This window comes from Argentina silus (genome assembly GCF_951799395.1).
Source record: "Argentina silus genome assembly, chromosome: 13".
NCBI lineage: Eukaryota > Metazoa > Chordata > Actinopteri > Argentiniformes > Argentinidae > Argentina > Argentina silus.
The window spans coordinates 1,239,552-1,258,501 of record NC_139667.1 but is presented as its reverse complement, the minus strand read 5'-3'; the positions used below and the strand labels follow the sequence as shown (position 1 = coordinate 1,258,501).

The following is an 18,950-nucleotide window of genomic DNA, read 5'->3' as shown; positions in this document are numbered from 1 at the left end:
TTTTCTCTTCTCTTCTCTCCTCTCCTCTCCTCTCCTCTCCTCTCCTCTCCTCTCCTCTCCTCTCCTCTCCTCTCCTCTCCTCTTCTCTTATTTTCTCTTCTCTTTTCTTCTCTCCTCTCCTCTCCTCTCCTCTCCTCTCCTCTTCTCTTATTTTCTCTTCTCTCCTCTTCTCTCTTTTCTTTTCTCCTCTCCTCTCCTCCCCTCCCTCCCCTCTCCTCCCCTCCCCTCCCCTCTTCTCTCCTCTCCTCCTCTTCCCCAGACTGTGTTTAGACCACTTAAACGCAGGGCCTAGCTTGCTTGGCATCGCTAACTGAATGATATATGAGAGTCCTGCCAAAAACTGTCATTCAGTCCCCTCTCACCTGCAGCGAGACGTTCACCCCCCCCCCCCCCCCCCCCTTCCAACCAGCAGGGACAGACACCTGTCATTTTCCCACCTGCACTCTCTCAGTTGGAGGCCCACCGTAATGATCCATGACTGTAGGACCCCTGATGCCCCCCAGCGATAGGCTGTAGGACCCCTGATGCCCCCCAGCGGTCCAGTAGGCCACCGCAGAGCCTGACTGGTGGGGTGAGGCTCAATGTCTGTCAAAGTAGCCTATTAGACACCTGGAGAGCTGTCATGACAACGTGGGGGGTGGGGGGGGGGGGAGTCTGCTGAATTCTTCTGGTCTTTATTAAAAAAAATATGCCAAGATGATGAGAGGCCGTCTTAAAGTTAATTGCGGGACTTGAATCTTAAACACCCCCACCAGGCCTTTCGCTCTCATTCTCCTGAATTAAAGCCAGCGCACACTGTTCCAGTCCATCTGTAACAAGGCCGTAGGGAACTGTGGTCACACACACACACACACACACACACACACACACACACACACACTCTGGACATCCAAATGTTTATTTTTGGAAGTGGCCGCTTGACTGTCAAAAGTGTGGCATACTGTGTCTTTATGATAACGACGACCTTGACCTATGACCTATGACATCACCACTTGACCCCTGCCCCCCCCCCGCTCCCCTGTAGGCCACGGTGATGACCCGGAAGGAGATCGACCGGGCACCACCAGGCGCTGGTGGAGCGCGCGGGGCAGCTGCTGTCCTCCATGCAGAAGAAGAAACAGGAGGAGGAGGAAGGCGAGAGGCTGAAGCACATCCAGGAAGAGATGGAGAGAGAGAGGAAGAGGAGGGAGGAGGAAGAGCGGCAGCGCAAGCAGGAGGAAGACGACAGGAAGCTGTAAGCGGCAGGGGGAGGGGCGGGGTGAATTTGTCGCGGAATGGCTCAGAGGTTTTTCCTCGTCAGGTCATGTGGTCAGGAAAACCTCAGGGCCCTCACGATACTGTAGGACATCGAAGCGAAGCGCATTTAACCGCAAGCCTCCTCCCTCTCTCCTTCTCTACCTCCTCCCTCCTCCCTCTCTCCTTCTCTACCTCCTCCCTCTCTCCTTCTCTACCTCCTCCCTCTCTCCTTCTCTACCTCCTCCCTCCTCCCTCTCTCCTTCTCTACCTCCTCCCTCCTCCCTCTCTCCTTCTCTACCTCCTCCCTCTCTCCTTCTCTACCTCCTCCCTCCTCCCTCTCTCCTTCTCTACCTCCTCCCTCTCTCCTTCTCTACCTCCTCCCTCCTCCCTCTCTCCTTCTCTACCTCCTCCCTCTCTCCTTCTCTACCTCCTCCCTCTCTCCTTCTCTCCTTCTCTACCTCCTCCCTCCTCCCTCTCTCCTTCTCTACCTCCTCCCTCCTCCTTCTCTCCTTCTCTACCTCCTCCCTCCTCCTTCTCTCCTTCTCTACCTCCTCCCTCCTCCTTCTCTACCTCCTCCCTCCTCCCTCTCTCCTTCTCTACCTCCTCCCTCTCTCCTTCTCTACCTCCTCCTTCTCTACCTCCTCCCTCTCTCCTTCTCTACCTCCTCCCTCCTCTCTCCTTCTACCTCCTCCCTCTCTCCTTCTCTACCTCCTCCCTCTCTCCTTCTCTCCTTCTCTACCTCCTCCCTCCTCCTTCTCTACCTCCTCCCTCCTCCTTCTCTACCTCCTCCCTCTCTCCTTCTCTACCTCCTCCCTCCTCCCTCTCTCCTTCTCTACCTCAGGAAATCAGAGATGGAGCACAAGAGGAAGCAGGAGGAGGAGGAGAGGAAGAGGAGGGAGGAGGAAGAGAAGATACTGCAGGTGTGTGTCCTACATGCCCTAGGACTGAGACCCCCACTATACCAACGGGGAGACCCCCAAACACTGTCCACTGTAACACACACACACCTTGGTAACTGATCAATCAATCGATCGATTGTATAGCACTTTTTACGTAGACAAATGTCACAAAGTGCTTCACAACAAAAGCAATACTAAACAATATAAAGAATAAATACAATATAATACAAACAATAAAATCTGTTGGTAGGTCTGTAGTGTTCAATAGAGATCTTCCAGAACGTTCTCCAGTGGATCTGATCCTACACCTGCCATGATGGTTGGTTGTTCATATCCTCTCTTTTATCTGTCTCATTCACTCCTGTCCTCTATCCACCTGGCAACATCTGCTCTCTGTCTGTCCATCACTCCTCAACCCCTTCCTCCTCTCGCCCACCTCCCCTCCTCCCATCCCCTGCCCTCCTCTCCCCTTCTGCCTCAGTCTGTCCATCCTCAATGTCCCCATCCCCCCACCTCGGACTGAAGCCTAGGCTGGATCAAAACTCTCCTCCTCCCCTCCTCCCGTCCCCTGCCCTCCTCTCTTCCCCTCCCTCAGTCTGTCCATCCTCCTCAGGCTGGGAAGACTAAAGTTATTCCCCCTCACGGCCAGGGTCCAGTGGGGCATTGCCCGGCCCATGCCTGACCCCCCCCCCCTCAGCTCATCCCCAGACCCATTGGTATTCCCATGTAGCCACCGTCTGCTCTAAGCAGTGCGCTTCGCAAGACAAAGCTGTCATCGTTTATGAGTTCCTAAAGCCTCTTTCAAAGTCTGCTTTAGCCCCTGACTCAACTCCAAGCCGTTGGGCTGTGGGCAAAGTTGCTTTTTTTTATGCTCTCCCCTGTCTCCCAAAGTTTAGTTTTAGTAGTACTGTGCAATACTTTGTCCACCTTGCCCTCAGAGAAGTTTCCCCCCCCTCTAACTCTTCTTGCTCCCTTGTTTATCTCCTCCCCACCACATGTCCTCTGTTTCGGAGGTGTTCTGTCAGGGCGCTCGGTGATCCGTCCGACCTTCCGGAAGGTTCCCTTCCCGCCTGATAAGCGGTGTTGTCCTGGTTGTCTGCTGGAGTGTTTTTCGCCGTGTCTAGACATGCAATCACAGGACAGGCTTAAAAGCTGCCAGTACAACCTGGATAATATGTCTAATCACTTCTTACCACACAGCAGTCTTGTAAGTGCCTGGGTCCCTGGCACCGGGCGCGACTGCCTCCTTTGTCCCTCAGGGACAGAGGTTGCTTCTTGGGTTGAGTCAGTGGCGTGGCGCCTGGGTCTTCTCCTAATCTCTATTTCCAGGGTGGCTTTGGTTCAATCCGTCGAAGGAAAAGGGCTTCAGAGTTTGACTTTCTGGTATTTTATGGAATTAAGGCACCCAACACTGTAGTTAGCATAATGCTATGCTACGTCATGGATGCAGTTCTTTTCGGGTGACGTTTTGAGGAGATGACTAGGCATACGCGTGAGGTATGCTTCATTCTATGGTGATGATGATGATGATGGTCTGTGTGCGTGTGTGTGTGTGTGTGTGTGCGTGCGCGTGCGCGTGTGTGTGTCCAGGCGGAGATGGACATCCAGCTGGCACTGGAGAGGGAGGAGAACGCCCAGCGGGCGGCCATGTTGGAGCAGGAGAGGAGAGACAGAGAGCTGGCCATGAGGATCGCTCAGAGCGAGGCCGAGCTCATCACCGACGAGGCCCAGATGGACCCCAGCCTGCGCAGGTACACACACACACACACACACACACACACACACACACACACACACACACACACACCTGTCTATCTGTATGTTGGAACAGTATATAGGTATGACTGGTTTTCAACAAGGCCCGGTTGGACCCTAGCCTGCGCAGGTACACACACACACACACACACACACACACACACACACACACACCTAGCCTGTGCAGGTACAGTACAGGCTGCTCAATACACAATCCTTTAATGAGGTGTTGCCTGGGTGTGTTCAGTATTTGCTAATAGAAGCGTTTGTTTCAGGAATGTTGATGAAGCTTTAGAAGCACTCAAAGAGTTAAAACTGTAACAATGCATGTTGTCTTTGTATGAACTGGGACTTAAGACCTCTTAACGTGTGTGTGTGTGTGTGTGTGTGTGTGTGTGTGTGTGTGTGTGTGTGTGTGTGTGTGTGTGTGTGTGTGTGTTGTCTCCATCTCCAGTGATGGCTCTTTCTCAGGTCTCTCTCCAGCCACAATGAGAGCAATGTAAGACATTAGCATTAGCATTAGCACCTCCTCCTGCCCAGCTCAGTAACTCACCTAACACAACCTAATAATCACCCCCCCTCCCCACCCCACACCACACCACACCACCCCACCCCACCCGCCTGTCTTAATCTTCAAAACCGTCAGAAATCTTTCACCAACCTCGATCCAGGATTATACCAGCAGTGCAAAGCCGCACATAAACAAAAGACTAATTCTTCATTTTGATAAATCACCTAAATACTGGATGAATGAATTAATGGATGAATGGATGAATGGATGAATCAGTCCAGCATTGCGTCGGATCACCAGCGCCAACGGATCAGCATGTGTGATTAGTCGGCCATCTCAAACCCAAACACTGGGTGCCAAATCAAATGGGAACATATGATGGAAATCTCTCTTGATTGTTTTATGGGTAAGCGCCTGTTCTGGTGTTAAGTGTCTCCTGTCTAACTAACAGTCTTATGCTCTGGTTGCAGTGCTGGTGGACTCAGGAGCTTGACAGTGTATGTTCTCAGTGTCCCATGCATTGTATGTCATTACTAACTAGGTCACGGTTGTATTACATACAGTACATAGTGATGTCACGAATGTAGAGTACAGCATCTGACAGGATCTGAGTAGAGGATCAACAAAGGCCTCACCTCCTAACTCAAACTAATCTATGTGTAGAATAATGTAGTAACTAACTACACACACACGCTATACACACACACACGCACGCACACACACACACACACACACACATGCTAGTATTTGGGTCTCCTGACAGAGGACAGGGTTTAGACTGTACCCAGCTCTCAGGATTTAAACTGTACCCAGCTCACAGGGATTAGACTGTGTCTCGGTACGGCGAGGGAGATGTCAGAACTTCTGGCTCGGTGGGTAATGAAGATGAACGTTTACTTCCTGGATCCAACAATCACCTAAATCAACAAAATCCATCAATCAACACAATGATTTCCCTGATCCGTCTTTGAAAATCAGCAACAGATTTATTTGTTCAAGGATGTACAGCATGTACAGTATGATGGCGATCAGTGATTTTGGAATCATATCAGATTAGAAACCCAAACTGCTGTACTGTACGTTTCTATTGTTGTTTCTTTTTAAACCTTAAATGTCTTTGAATGTGGTTCTGGCATTTCCACGTGAACACACCTCCTGAACACCTCCTGAACACACCTCCTGAACACACCTCCTGAACACTGCTCTCCTCACAGGCCAGCAGAAGCATCCTACTGCAGACACACACACACACACCTCTCATCTCAAATTTAGCCGGCAGCGATGACATTTACGTCCTGTGGCCCTTAACCCCCATATACGCACACACACATGCGCACACGCACACACACACACACACGTACACACACAGACACACGCATGCATGCACACGCGCACACACACACACACACACACACACAGTCATGATACTGGATCAGTAGTTACTGCTGTCTAACAATATTAAAGTCTAGTTACACACACACACACACACACACACACACGCAGTGACATTTACGTCCTGTACCCCTTAATCCCTTCACGGTTGTCAAACGCATGGTAAAGTCTGACTGTGTGTCTCACACTATCCCCTGTTAGTCGGCTTACCCCTGGCCGCCTTGGAGGGGCCCATGTGGCCAGCGGCCAGTCGCCCGTCTTTAAGGTCAACTGTGCTGCTTGCCCCACACACACACACACACGCACGCACGCACACACACACACACACACACACACACACAGTATCTCTGACGCTCTATCACTAGTCTTCAGGCTGGCTGTCCGCCCACCCAGGGGATTAAGACCCATCTCTAGGGATTAGCTGTGGAAACCTGCAGATCTTCTGCCTCTCTTCTCTCTGGCTCTCTGTGTCTGTGTCTCTGTCCGTGGCCCAGAAGCAGTACAGCACACAGACCTGGGTAAACAGGGGAGGTAAGTCCCTGCCAGTCGCTGGTGTCAGATAGGACTCTGATCCACAGGAGGGCTGGAGATGGGGCTGGCTGACATGAGCCGAGGAGAGGAGAGGAGAGGAGAGGCTTCTCTGTGGGGTTGCGGAATCACAATTAAAAATAGTCCTTTCTTTTTCTATTTTCTCTCTCTCTCTCTCCTTTCCCCCTCTCCCTGAGGCTGTAGAATCACAACGATACGAACAGAACAACTCTCACTCTCATCCTCTCTCTTTCCTCCCCTCCTCCCCTCCTCTCATCCTCTCTCTCTCCTCCCCTCCTCTCCTCCTCCCCTCCTCTCCTCCTCCCCTCCTCTCGGCGGGGCGCCGCAGGGGTCCGCAGGTGCAGGCGAACAAGGTGGCGGCAGGCGGGAAGAAGCACGACCTGAGCAAGTGGAAGTACGCCGAGCTGCGTGATGTCATCAACACTTCCTGCGGTAAGAGAGCCAGGCCGCTCTTGTTGCCCTGCGACCCAGTCCTACTCACATCCTTGCTCCTACAGAACATCAGAGTGGGTCCGGTGGATGTTTTTCGGGCTCAGGAACAACAGCGGTCACCCTGAGAACAGGCTACGCCGCTCTGGTGTGCTGTGTCCTACTTATCCGCCCTCCCTTCTCCCTTCCCTTCTGGCACCCCATCGATTCCCGTCTACCCAGAAATATCCCTCAGTCAGCACAGGGCGAAGGTGGCAGAGAGGCCCCCGATACGACACGCCCCCCTACTCTCCATCGCTACGATACGCCCCCCTACTCTCCATCGCTACGACACGCCCCCCTACTCTCCATCGCTACGACACGCCCCCCTACTCTCCATCGCTACGACACGCCCCCCTACTCTCCATCGCTACGACACGCCCCCCTACTCTCCATCGCTACGACACGCCCCCCTACTCTCCATCGCTACGGTATCATTTATTCAGCCTCCACGGTTAATAATTAAACATCTGCTCATGTTTTCTGTCACACAACAACCCCTCCGAAAGTGTGCCAGGGTCTGGGTCTGGTTCTTAACCCCCATCCCACCCACCCACCCCCCCAGCCAGCCACCCACCCACCCACCCACCCACCCCCCCAGCCACCCACCCACCCACCCCACCCACCCACCCGTCCACCCACCCACCCCACCCACCCACCCGTCCACCGTTTGACCTTTCCTGTCTGAATCTGATTAGCCTGTTTATGATTTCCTTGGCGTAGCCAAAGGGGGGGAGTTAAAGGGGGGGAGTTAAAGGGGGGGGGAGTTAAAGTGATGGGACGGGACAGATGGTCGGTGCTAGCTGGCTAACAGGGTTGTGTGTATGGAGGATGAGGATGGAACTAAGTGGCTGATATTGGGACGTACACACAGCTGCTCGGCTAATGAGGAAGCTGTGTTGTGCTGAAATTATTGCGATTACCGAGGATGGAAGACTTCTGCCACGCGTCGCCATTTCAGACGGACACACGAAGGCGGTTCCCCCGTCTACCGGGCCATGTACACAGATAAATTACCACAGCTGTCGGCTAGGAAACACTCCCACTGCGTACTCTAACTCTGCACTCTGCTCAAACCGCGTTGTGATGTTCGTAAGTGGCCCTTCAAATCCCTAGCAGGAGTGGAGGGACATCTGGCTAATGTGTCTGAATGCGTTCGTTGCGGTGGAGACGACAATTAGGAGGGTTTAAAGCGGATGTGATCGCTTTGTTTCATTCTCTGGAGCTTCTGTATTATTCACCAGTCTGTTGACGTTCTCTCTTGCTTTTTGTTGTCAGGAAAAGTGAAGTGAGATCTTGACTTTCACGAGATTTCAACTTGAGTCCATGTCTAGCATTGGGAATATTGTTCCTCGTGCCACATTAAGGGCCAAATTATTATCCTCTATATCAGTGTTTATAACATTAACATTTATAAACATTGTTAAAAATTGTGTAAAATAAAAATGGTTGTTTTCTGTGTCTCAGTGTTTCTCCATCCTCTCTCTGACCGTCTGTGTACATACCAGGGGAGGCTGTACCAGGGGAGGCTGTACCAGGGGAGGCTGTACCAGGGGAGGCTGGTGGAGGTCAACATCAAACGTGTGCGGTTTGATACCGCTCCTCATTCCATCCCATGCATTACAATGAGCCCGTCCTCCGGTTTCTACCTCCGCCAGCCTCCCCTGGTACTGGTTCTGCAGAGCTCGGTCTCTGAGCACATTGAAGGATGTTAATGAGGTGTTTTTCTGCGTCCAGACATCGAGCTCCTGGCGTCCTGCAGGGAGGAGTTCCACCGCCGTCTGAAGGTCTACCACGCCTGGAAGTCCAAGAACAAGAAGCGAGATGGCGACACGGAGCAGAGGGCGCCCAAGTCCGTCACCGACTACGGTGAGTGAGAAGGCCCAATCCCTGCTCTCCTGCTGCCTTTGCTGCTCGAGGAACATGTGGGTCCCCCCCCCCGTCTCTCTCTCTCTCTCTCTATTTCTCTCTCTCTCTCTGAGCAGAGCAGATGGTGCCCAAGTCTGCCACCGACTACGGTGAGTGAGAGGGCCCAATCCCTGCTGTCCTGCTGTACAGTCCTGTACGCTCACCTCCACTGTCACTGGGGGCCGTTTCCTAAAAGCTTCACAGCTTCAGTACAGTAGAACAAACCAGCCTGGAATCTTCTGTGAACTAACAAAAAGAACTCTGCTGGTCTCGGGGACAAGTGGGCCTGCATGGAGAGTAAAGAGCTGAAGCACAGGACATTCCCTTTGAGAGCCTCTGAGTCGCCCTCTGAGTCAATCCTCTGAGTCAATCCTCTGAGTCAATCCTCTGAGTCAATCCTCTGAGTCTCCCTCTGAGTCTCCCTCTGAGTCGCCCTCTGCCCTCTGAGTCGCCCTCTGAGTCACCCTCTGAGTCACCCTCTGAGTCACCCTCTGAGTCACCCTCTGCCCTCTGAGTCACCCTCTGAGTCAATCCTCTGAGTCACCCTCTGAGTCTCCCTCTGAGTCAATCCTCTGAGTCACCCTCTGAGTCACCCTCTGAGTCAATCCTCTGAGTCACCCTCTGAGTCACCCTCTGAGTCGCCCTCTGCCCTCTGAGTCGCCCTCTGCCCTCTGAGTCGCCCTCTGAGTCACCCTCTGAGTCACCCTCTGAGTCACCCTCTGAGTCTCCCTCTGAGTCTCCCTCTGCCCTCTGAGTCACCCTCTGAGTCACCCTCTGCCCTCTGAGTCACCCTCTGAGTCACCCTCTGAGTCACCCTCTGAGTCACCCTCTGAGTCACCCTCTGAGTCACCCTCTGAGTCTCCCTCTGAGTCTCCCTCTGCCCTCTGAGTCGCCCTCTGAGTCACCCTCTGCCCTCTGAGTCACCCTCTGAGTCACCCTCTGAGTCACCCTCTGAGTCTCCCTCTGAGTCGCCCTCTGCCCTCTGAGTCGCCCTCTGCCCTCTGAGTCGCCCTCTGAGTCACCCTCTGCCCTCTGAGTCGCCCTCTGAGTCACCCTCTGAGTCACCCTCTGAGTCAATCCTCTGAGTCACCCTCTGAGTCGCCCTCTGAGTCGCCCCCTTAAGTCGCCCCCCTGAGTCGCCCACTGCTTCTTTGCCAGCTGTCACTGACAGTGTTTGGTAACCTCATATCAGAACGACTCGATTTTTCAGTGGAGAACCTCAACACACGCACACACACACACACAGACTCTCACTCACACTCTCACTTACACACACACACATACACACACAGACTCTCACTCACTCAAACATACACACACACAGGAGCAATAGGAGTTTCAAGCATGTTTTAAATGACATATATTATTTAGTTGCTGGAGTTGAAAGGGACCTGCTTCTCTTTGTTATGCCTTCATAGCTTTTCATCTGGAGAACAAACAGAAGACTCTCTCACATTTCCTCTCCTTTCTTCTTCTGCTGCTCCAGAAGCACGTCGGCCCCACTTTGCTGTTGTTCCCTATCTCTCTTTCTTTCTCTTCATCTCTCTCTCTCTCTTTATCTCTCTCTTGCCTTCTCCCTCTTTTTCTCTCTCTTTATCTGTCTCTCTCTCTCTCTTTCCCTTCCTGTCGCCTTCTCCCTTTCCCTCTCCCTCTCCCTCTCTTTTTCTCTCTCTCTCTCTCTCTCTCTCTCTGTCTCTCTCTCTTTATCTCTCTCTCTCACTAAAAGAAGTAGTAGCAGGTCTTGGCAGGTCTCCCTTAGAAGAGGCTATTAAGCATCTTACCTGTCTTCTACCCGTAGGGAGCATTAGCCGGTGTAATCTAACTCCTTCCATGTCTCGTGTCATTTCAGTTTCACGCTTTGCCTTCCTTTGAGTTCTCTTTGATAATGTTGTCTCCAAAGCGTATAATCTCCATTTTGGTGTAATCTTCTCTGCAAACACGAGGGGAAGCTAGTCTTAGGAGTCAATACCCCACCCTTCCTGAAGCAACGGCCCCGTAATCCCTCCAGCACGGTTTCCCAGACACAGATTAAGCCTAATCCCTGATTTTAAAAGCATCTTCAATGGCCACTCTCCATTGAGAGTGACTCAATTTAGTCCAGGATTTGTCTTAATCTGCGTTCGGGAAACTGCCGCCTCATGTCCCCATGATGTCACGCTGTACTGCAGCCGCAGTCACCATGACGATGACATCACCCCCACCGCAGCCCAACAGAACCTAGCAGTGTGTCAGTGTGTTAACAACACCATGACCATGCAAGTCAACGATATAGAACTGTTCTGTCTCTGTGGCCATCACCCAGAACCCAGAACCACTGTAGAATCACTGACCATAACAATCCCTTCACCCCCACCTCAGCCCAACAGAACCAGACCCACGGTACCATCACTGACCATAACAATGCCTTCACCCCCACCTCAGCCCAACAGAACCAGGCTCTCCAGGTGGCCGCCCAGCAGCAGGAGGGGCCCATGAGCCGCCTGCAGCGGTACTTCCGGATCCCCTTCATCCGTCCGGCGGACCAGTACAAAGACCCGCAGAACAAGAAGAAGGGCTGGTGGTACGCCCACTTCGACGGGCCCTGGATCGCCAGGCAGATGGAGCTGCACCCAGACAAACAGCCTGTTGTACTGGTGGCAGGTGTGTGTGTGTGTGTGTGTGTGTGTGTGTGTGTGTGTGTGTGTGTGTGTGTGTTTGATACCATTCTTCATTCCATTCCATACAATGAGCCTGTCCTCCGATTTCTACCCAGTCTCCCCTGGTGTGTGTGTGTGTGTGTGTGGTGTGTGTGTGCGAGCGTGCATGTGTGCGTGCGTGTGTGTGCTATTCCTGAGCATATCCCCATTCTGTCCAATGTCATCCAATTTCTATCTGATCCTATCCATTCATATTAGAGTGTGTGCTTTCTACCATGCACCACTCTCACAGCCCGATGTCTGACCTCCACACCCCCCCTTCTCCCCCTCCTCATCCCCCTCCTCCTCCCTCTCCTCATCCCCCCCTCATCCCCCTACTCCTCCCTCTCCTCCTCCCACTCTTCATCCCTCTCCTCATCCCTCTCCTCCTCCCCCTCCTCATCCCCCTCCTCCTCCCTCTCCTCATCCCCCCCTCATCCCCCTACTCCTCCCTCTCCTCCTCCCACTCTTCATCCCCCTCCTCATCCCCCTCCTCATCCCTCTCCTCATCTCTCTCCTCCTCCCTCTCCTGATCCCTCTCCTCCTCCCTCTCCTCCTCCCCCTCTTCATCCCTCTCCTCCTCCCTCTCTTCCTCCCTCTCCTCCTCCCCCTCCTCATCCCTCTCTTCCTCCCCCTCCTCCTCCCCTCCTCCTCCCCCTCTTCCTCCCTCTCCTCAGGGAAGGATGACATGGAGATGTGTGAGCTGAGCCTGGAGGAGACGGGCCTGACCAGGAAGAGGGGAGCCGAGATCCTGCCCCGCCAGTTCGAGCAGTTCTGGGAACGCTGCGACGGGATCCAGTACCTCCGGAACGCCATCGAGAGCAAGCAGGCCCGGCCCACCTACGCCACCGCCATGCTGCAGAACCTTCTGGAATGAGAGGCCCGGGACCACCCGCTTGGCCAGAGGGAACGATTCAAAGAGAGGGAAGACAGCGGTCCTCCTGATGGGTCGGCGTTCCTCCTGATGGGTCGGCGTTCCTCCTGGTTTCTCACTGAAGTCACTCGTCATTTAGTTATTAGACTTATTTGTTGTTTTTATGATGATTTCTGATTGGGTTATTCTTGTTGTTGTTGTTGTTGTTTATTTTTGTTGTGTAGGAGTACAGAAGTGGTGGACAGCTAGAGCAGTTAGCATCGTTTTCCCCGTCATGCTACGTTGACCTACCTGTATGCTTGAATACTGTTTCTAAGAGGCCTTAAAACTGTTTTGTTTGGTATGACTGACACAGGTTTCAGAGCTGCACTCCCCCCAGAGAGAGAGAGTCGACATGGTCGGTCAATGTTTAGTTGTTGAATAAAGGCTAAACAAGAACAGTTATATTTGATTGATTTCCTTTCTCCTTTTTCCAAACGATTTAGCCCTCTGAAAGGTATAGAAGACATAACCCTGGAGGGCTTTAGTAAGGATTGTTTATGTCAAAACATTACAGCTTGGGTGGTTAGGATTAGGTTTACAGAGCTGTACGCTGTTTTTACAGGTAATGGTAGAGTAGGACCTTAGTAGAACAGTTCATAGGAAGTTATTGATGTCCATATATGGGCAGACAGGAAGTATGCTTATGTTTTCAATGTGCCGGATAGAAGGTTTTGTTTCCGTAAAGGAACATAATGTTCAGATACATGATTTATTACTTAGTTCTGTTTGAAGACAAATACTTCTTTAAAAACTGGAAAATAAAGATAAGTAGAATGAAGTTAGTTATTTCACAGTGTTTTTCTTTTCATCTTTGTGTCTTTGACAGATATTATCTAATACATTCCATACTTTTTAGCAATGGTTTATTCAACATTGGAGCAGACGTATACAATAGGAATAAATATTTAAAGATATATTTTTGGATGGATGAATCAAAAATAATATCTATTTTAGGACATTGTCTGGGACCTTTCAGAAATGTTGCATGTAGCATTTTTTGCAGAAATGTGAATAGATGAAATTACTATAACCCTTGGCTTGTGCTCCTGAAATATCTTCTATTTTTGAATATCTTTAATATTTCCAACTATAATGGTATAGTGAATCTGAAATACTATATTTGTTGTACTCCATAATATGACAGAATGTATTTTCCATTGAAGAAAAATAAGTGTTTCCACTTCTAGAGTGATGCATTTCAGATAACAAGCACATCCTATTCAACCCTAATGCAAAACACACACACACACATGCACACACACACACACACACGCACACACATAATTGTCAATTCTCAACAAAATTGTTTTGTCAATGTCAACCACATGAAATACAGGCATTCATGTGTTTTTGACTGATAGGGGTTTGAGTGGTTCTATTTGTCATTCAGGCTTGATATCAATCACTGTAGACGCATGGCTGTAATTTATAGATGGTTTGATCATGAGAGTGATGTACTGTACTGTTTGTATTCCTCTATTCTAGTATCCTGTCTAGACAAATTATGTTGACATTATGCACATTATTTAACAGTGCAATCATGTTTTATCCATCTCAGATCTTCAATTGTATGCTGATTACTGCACTGCGACAGGAAATAAACACCTTCCACCTCACGTCCCCGTTGGAGTGTTTAGATAATGGACAGATTCGCAGGCTCGCTAATGACCAAACCTGGCCGCAAAGTCTGGTCCTTAGAGCCTAATGGATGAACTAGATGACTCATTACAGGTGCTAACACGATCGCCACGTGGATGAAGGAACAGTTAATGTGTTGTTCTCTCAATCTTCTTTTAATAAAGCCATCAATGGGCGAAAGAAAATACATTTAGGGTGAAGGCTTCATACAGTGTCATCAGAATATAACAGCCCATTGGATGACATTGATGAAAAATACAAAACATTACAGTGTGTTATGATTGTAAGCAATTGAATATGAAATAATCAAAAATTCAGTTCTTGTAGGAAAAAAATACTTTATTTTTTACTATCAAATGTAAAACAGTGTAAAAAAAAAAATCGTCCACATCCTCCAAGTGTGTTTTGGTCCTGTAGTCGAAACACGTGATTGGTGGAAATAGGTGTATTAGTGTACAATAGTAGGAAGGACTTATTTTTTTCCACATCAAATGCATTCATCTATATATCAAACTAGCCCACTACAAATCAAATACTTTAAAGGAGTCAAATAGTATTTATAACTATAAACAATATGAACAAAGTTAACCGTTTCTTTTATACATTCATTTTCTTTTTTGGGACACAGAACACCGGTCAACTGTCGGTTAGAGTAACATTAAAACAATATAATGCAGTCTAAAGTCACCATATCAGAATGCGAATCCATTTAGTAAATAAATACCTCATTGTGAGGAAAAGAGAACAACCTTTGTTAAGGGTTTACACTCAACATTCCTAACCTTCAACATGTAAATATACTGTGTGGGTATATTCAAACACAACTTCCTAGTCCAGCAGGTACTGTTTGATCCATAGCCAGGGGTGGAAATGAGGTGGCGACCCACAGGAACCAGGTTCCAGGAGAAAGCTTGTTTCTGATAGAAATTTACTGTAAAATCAATATTTAGCCCCTGGAACACCAGGGTTCCCCTAGTTAATTCATTCCATTTCCACTACCGCCCACACCTGTCTGATAAGATGCCTAGACCCAGTCCTTGGAAAAATTCTCCACTTAACTTTTGCGACCATTTGGTAACCGCAGCAGTAGGTGAATCCCCCCACTGCCACCACTTCAACTTCCAAGTGACACGACATGTTCAGAGTAGAGCTCAAGTTCAAAGCACGGTTGCCATGGAGCTCCCCTGCCACTGAGAGAGGCGCCATCAGAGAACAGTCACTTCAAAGCTCTCGTTGTCCAGCGGCCGTGACGGGCCACAAGGTGGACGGTGTTCATTTGGTGGCCGCCGCGTCTGAAGAGGGAGGAAGAGAAGAAGAAATCGCTAGGGCAGAGCTCATGTTGTTCATGGTCACAAATTACGCAATACACTTAACACATGATTAGCATTATAATGAAAATGTAATTGAAAACCTCAAAGATATACTCAAAATAGCGCCTCAAGCTAATATGGAATTCCATATGTGTTTATATAGTATGCTGCTGCAAACAGAAGAGGCCTAGTACATACTACATCATTGTTGGGTGTTTGAGTGCTTACTAAAGACATTATACAGTATAAGGGTTGAATGTCAAGGTCATAATTATCCCTGAATCACTTTCTGTCTGTTGATTATAAGATAGGAGATGATGATCATATAGTGCAGATAATACGTGTTTATTTGGATTATTTTACCACATTTTAATTTGGGGAACAAAACCGTTTTAAAAAAGCATTGATGTTGGTTTTCATTCACATCTATTATTCTATGATTATTTGTAAAGAGATTAGACCCGGCGAAATCTGCCTAAATTTGCTAGTTTAAATGAATTGATTTGGTTAAGTAGTAAATCAGAATCAACTGTATGAACTGCAGCTAGTAGCCTGTCTTACCTTTCACAGCGTCATAAAGCTAGAAGACATTCAATGAGATAAATAACAACATTTATATGGGATGTCATTATAAGGTCTGCTCTTGCATACAAGTAACAAACCGCTGAACAAGCAGATATGCAGTAAGACTGAGTTGATATATACAGTACCACTCAAACGTTTGGACACACCTTGCCAAGAGTGTGCAAAGCTGTCATCAAAGCAAAAGGTGGCTACTTTGAAGAATCTAAAATATAAAACATATTCTGGTTTGTTTAACACTTTTTTGTTTACTACATAATTCCATATGTGTTCCTTCATAGTTTTGATGTCTTCAATATTAATCTACAATGTAGAAAATAATAAAAAATAATACATTGAATGAGAAGGTGTGTCCAAACTTTTGACTGGTACTGTACATTTAGCTGACGCTTTTATCCAAAGCAACTTACATTGCAGAGAGTGCATACATTTCAGTATAGATGGTCCCAGCGGGAATCAAACCTAAGGGTTGTTAGTGCCATGCTCTACCAACTGAGCCACAGAGGACCACAGAGGACCTCAGAGGACCACAGAGGACCTCAGAGGACCACAGAGGACCACAGAGGACCACAGAGGACCTCAGAGGACCTCAGAGGACCACAGAGGACCACAGAGGACATGATGGTCTAAGAGGGGTCTAAACCATGGATCCAATGTAGTTGGAAGAGAATAGTCAGCAACAGGCTGCCAGAATCTAGGTAGGCTGGTGGAGGTAGAAATCGGAGGACGGGCTCACTGTAATGCATGGAACGGATGAGGAATGGTATCTGTTTGACACCATTCCTCATTCCGTTCCATGCATTACAATAAACCTGTATCTCTGTCATTCTCAATAATTCTCTGGATCCCTCAACCAATGAAAAACATGAGTGGAATTGAGGCACAATAGCGGCCTTTCGCCAGCAGTGCCAGGGCGTTCCGAGGCTGATTAGGGGGCAGCTAGAGCTCAAAGCCTGGAGCTTCGAGGACTAGTGATACATGATAAATAAGCCTGTTTTGAATTTCCACAGTTGGCCTTTCTAGTCCCGCCCGTATGATCTCCAGTTTGATTACATTCTACAGTTCGTAAGGTGGAGAACTCAGAGACGCCAACAGGTTTCCCAAACAGGTTCTGGTAACTTAGGCACTTTATGACAATTGTATTTGTAAAAAGCTCTATTCAAATCCATTCGATTGTGTAGCTTACAGCGAGCTAACTTGGATTATGCCTACCACCCACCAAATTCGCTCGCCAACTAAAGCACTTGGTTGATAGAGAATATCCCCCCCTCGGTCTAACCCGCGCCCCGAGCCCTGTTTGGACCAGGGGGGTAGAGAAGGATATAAGGACCAGGGGGGTAGAGGAGGTTAAAAGCCTGTGTTTTAAGCCCTGAACAGAGCCTGGAGTAAGCCCTGTTGAAGCCTGGGAGGGACTGTGGAAAACCTTGGCATGCAGGGCCTTCGGCACGCAGGGCATAAGCCCCACCGTGGAAAGCCGGCTATCGATACGATCTGATATCTGTCCCTCCTTACCTCATTGTGTGGTAAACAATGGTGGAAGTCTACCATTTCAGACACTAGCCTGTCGGATCTGGTTGCGTAGAGCTGTCTGGGGTTCTGTGAAAGCATCAGGGAAAACAAGGCTTTACACTCACGTTTGTAATTCACCAGTCACTCACACTCGAAGCGTTTTTTTAAATGGGTTAAGCAAGGGGTCAAGCGTAACACAGAGTTATCCGACAGAAGAACAATGCGGGGGAGAATGAATTGTATGAAGATGCACTTTTAAGAACTGATACAACAATCAGAGATGTAATCTTGTTTTAATATCCATAAGGGTGCCACTCATTTAGTGGATGCTGTATCAAACGAGAATACTTAAGAATACTTGCATACTTGAATACTTGAGTACTTGAGTACTTGCTATTTGTTTTTTATGTCCATGCACCAACCTCGCAAAGTCAATTTCCTGTATGTGCAAGTATACTTGGGCAAATAAAAGAATTCTGATTCTGATTCTGATTCCGATTCTGATTCTGATTAAAGCATGGGGGTATTGTATACTATCAATGCATATCTCTAAAATCGGCCAGAAAATGTTCCTTCACAATTTGTGACGGTAACTGAGCAAAGCCAATGTCCACTGAAGTGGCGCTAACCACAATACAAAGCTGCTGTCCCTTGGGACTTGTAGAAATGATTAGTCAAGTACGGAATTAGTAGATTAGTTGCTGGAGGTTTGGATTAGTAGTTTGGATTAGAATAAGGAGCCAATTGAGCTGTACAGCACTGGTTACCTCAATACCAAGATGCACGTTTGAAGGGTAAGTGTCTTGGTCAGACGGGCTGGACTGGTCTGAACCAGAGCCAACACTCGAGGAACAACCTAAGGTGCTGGATACTTGAGTCAAGACACCATCGTCATTCTCAAAAATTGGGTTTACTCTAAATGTGTTGTCAAAGGCATAGGGAGAGAGGGTGTGCCTATAGAGGAGGAGAGGAGAGAGGGTTGGAATGACATTCCATTTTAAAAAACACAGCCAGGTGGATCTACGGTAGTTGAAGCAAAACTCTCTAAGTAACTAAAAAACGAAAAAAGGCCTGCTTACACCAATGTCACGGTCTTTCTGGTCCGTAAACATTTCTTGTTTATGAATATCAAGATGCCTATGATGGTACACACAAGGATGAGGCTTCCGACAAGGCAGGCTATGAAAAGGGTCGGGTCTACGGGCATCGACACCAGCTCATTGCAGCGTTCCCCGTGATAGTGCCAGTATTTACCGACAGGGCATCTAAAACAGTCAAGAGAAAACAGGTTGGAGTCGACGTGTCTTCTAATATACTGAACCAATAGAAGAAAAGGTCCATCTGAAGACTGCAAGATGCATTTTGGTCTCAATAATGCTACCAAGAAATTGAAGAAGCTACAGTACTAATACTATTCACAGAGCTTGATGTGTATATGATGGAATAGGATGATATTCTCATGTTCTTATGTTCTTGATGTTCATGTTCTTGAGTTCTGGATATGTTCATGATAGAACAACCTATTCATGATAGAACAAGACAAGATGAAAGCATCACATGAAGTTGGATTTGGCAATATTTCCAGGGCCCGGTTTTTCAAAA

General features: G+C 48.6%; 1 protein-coding gene across 1 annotated transcript in view; it reads left to right on the top strand.

Annotated features, from left to right (window-relative positions):
• myo6b (myosin VIb) overlaps positions 1-13,906 on the top strand; it is a gene marked incomplete at its 5' end in the record, with an annotated part of 42,184 nt that extends 28,278 nt beyond the window's left edge. The window contains 9 exon segments of the mRNA XM_083683445.1: positions 504-571; positions 1,025-1,057; positions 1,059-1,234; positions 2,078-2,156; positions 3,726-3,886; positions 6,671-6,774; positions 8,548-8,679; positions 11,140-11,358; positions 12,071-13,906. Of these exon segments, the coding sequence (XP_083539571.1) occupies positions 504-571; positions 1,025-1,057; positions 1,059-1,234; positions 2,078-2,156; positions 3,726-3,886; positions 6,671-6,774; positions 8,548-8,679; positions 11,140-11,358; positions 12,071-12,270 (1,172 nt within the window). The 3' untranslated portion in view covers positions 12,271-13,906.
• Between the last annotated feature and the right edge of the window lie 5,044 nt (positions 13,907-18,950).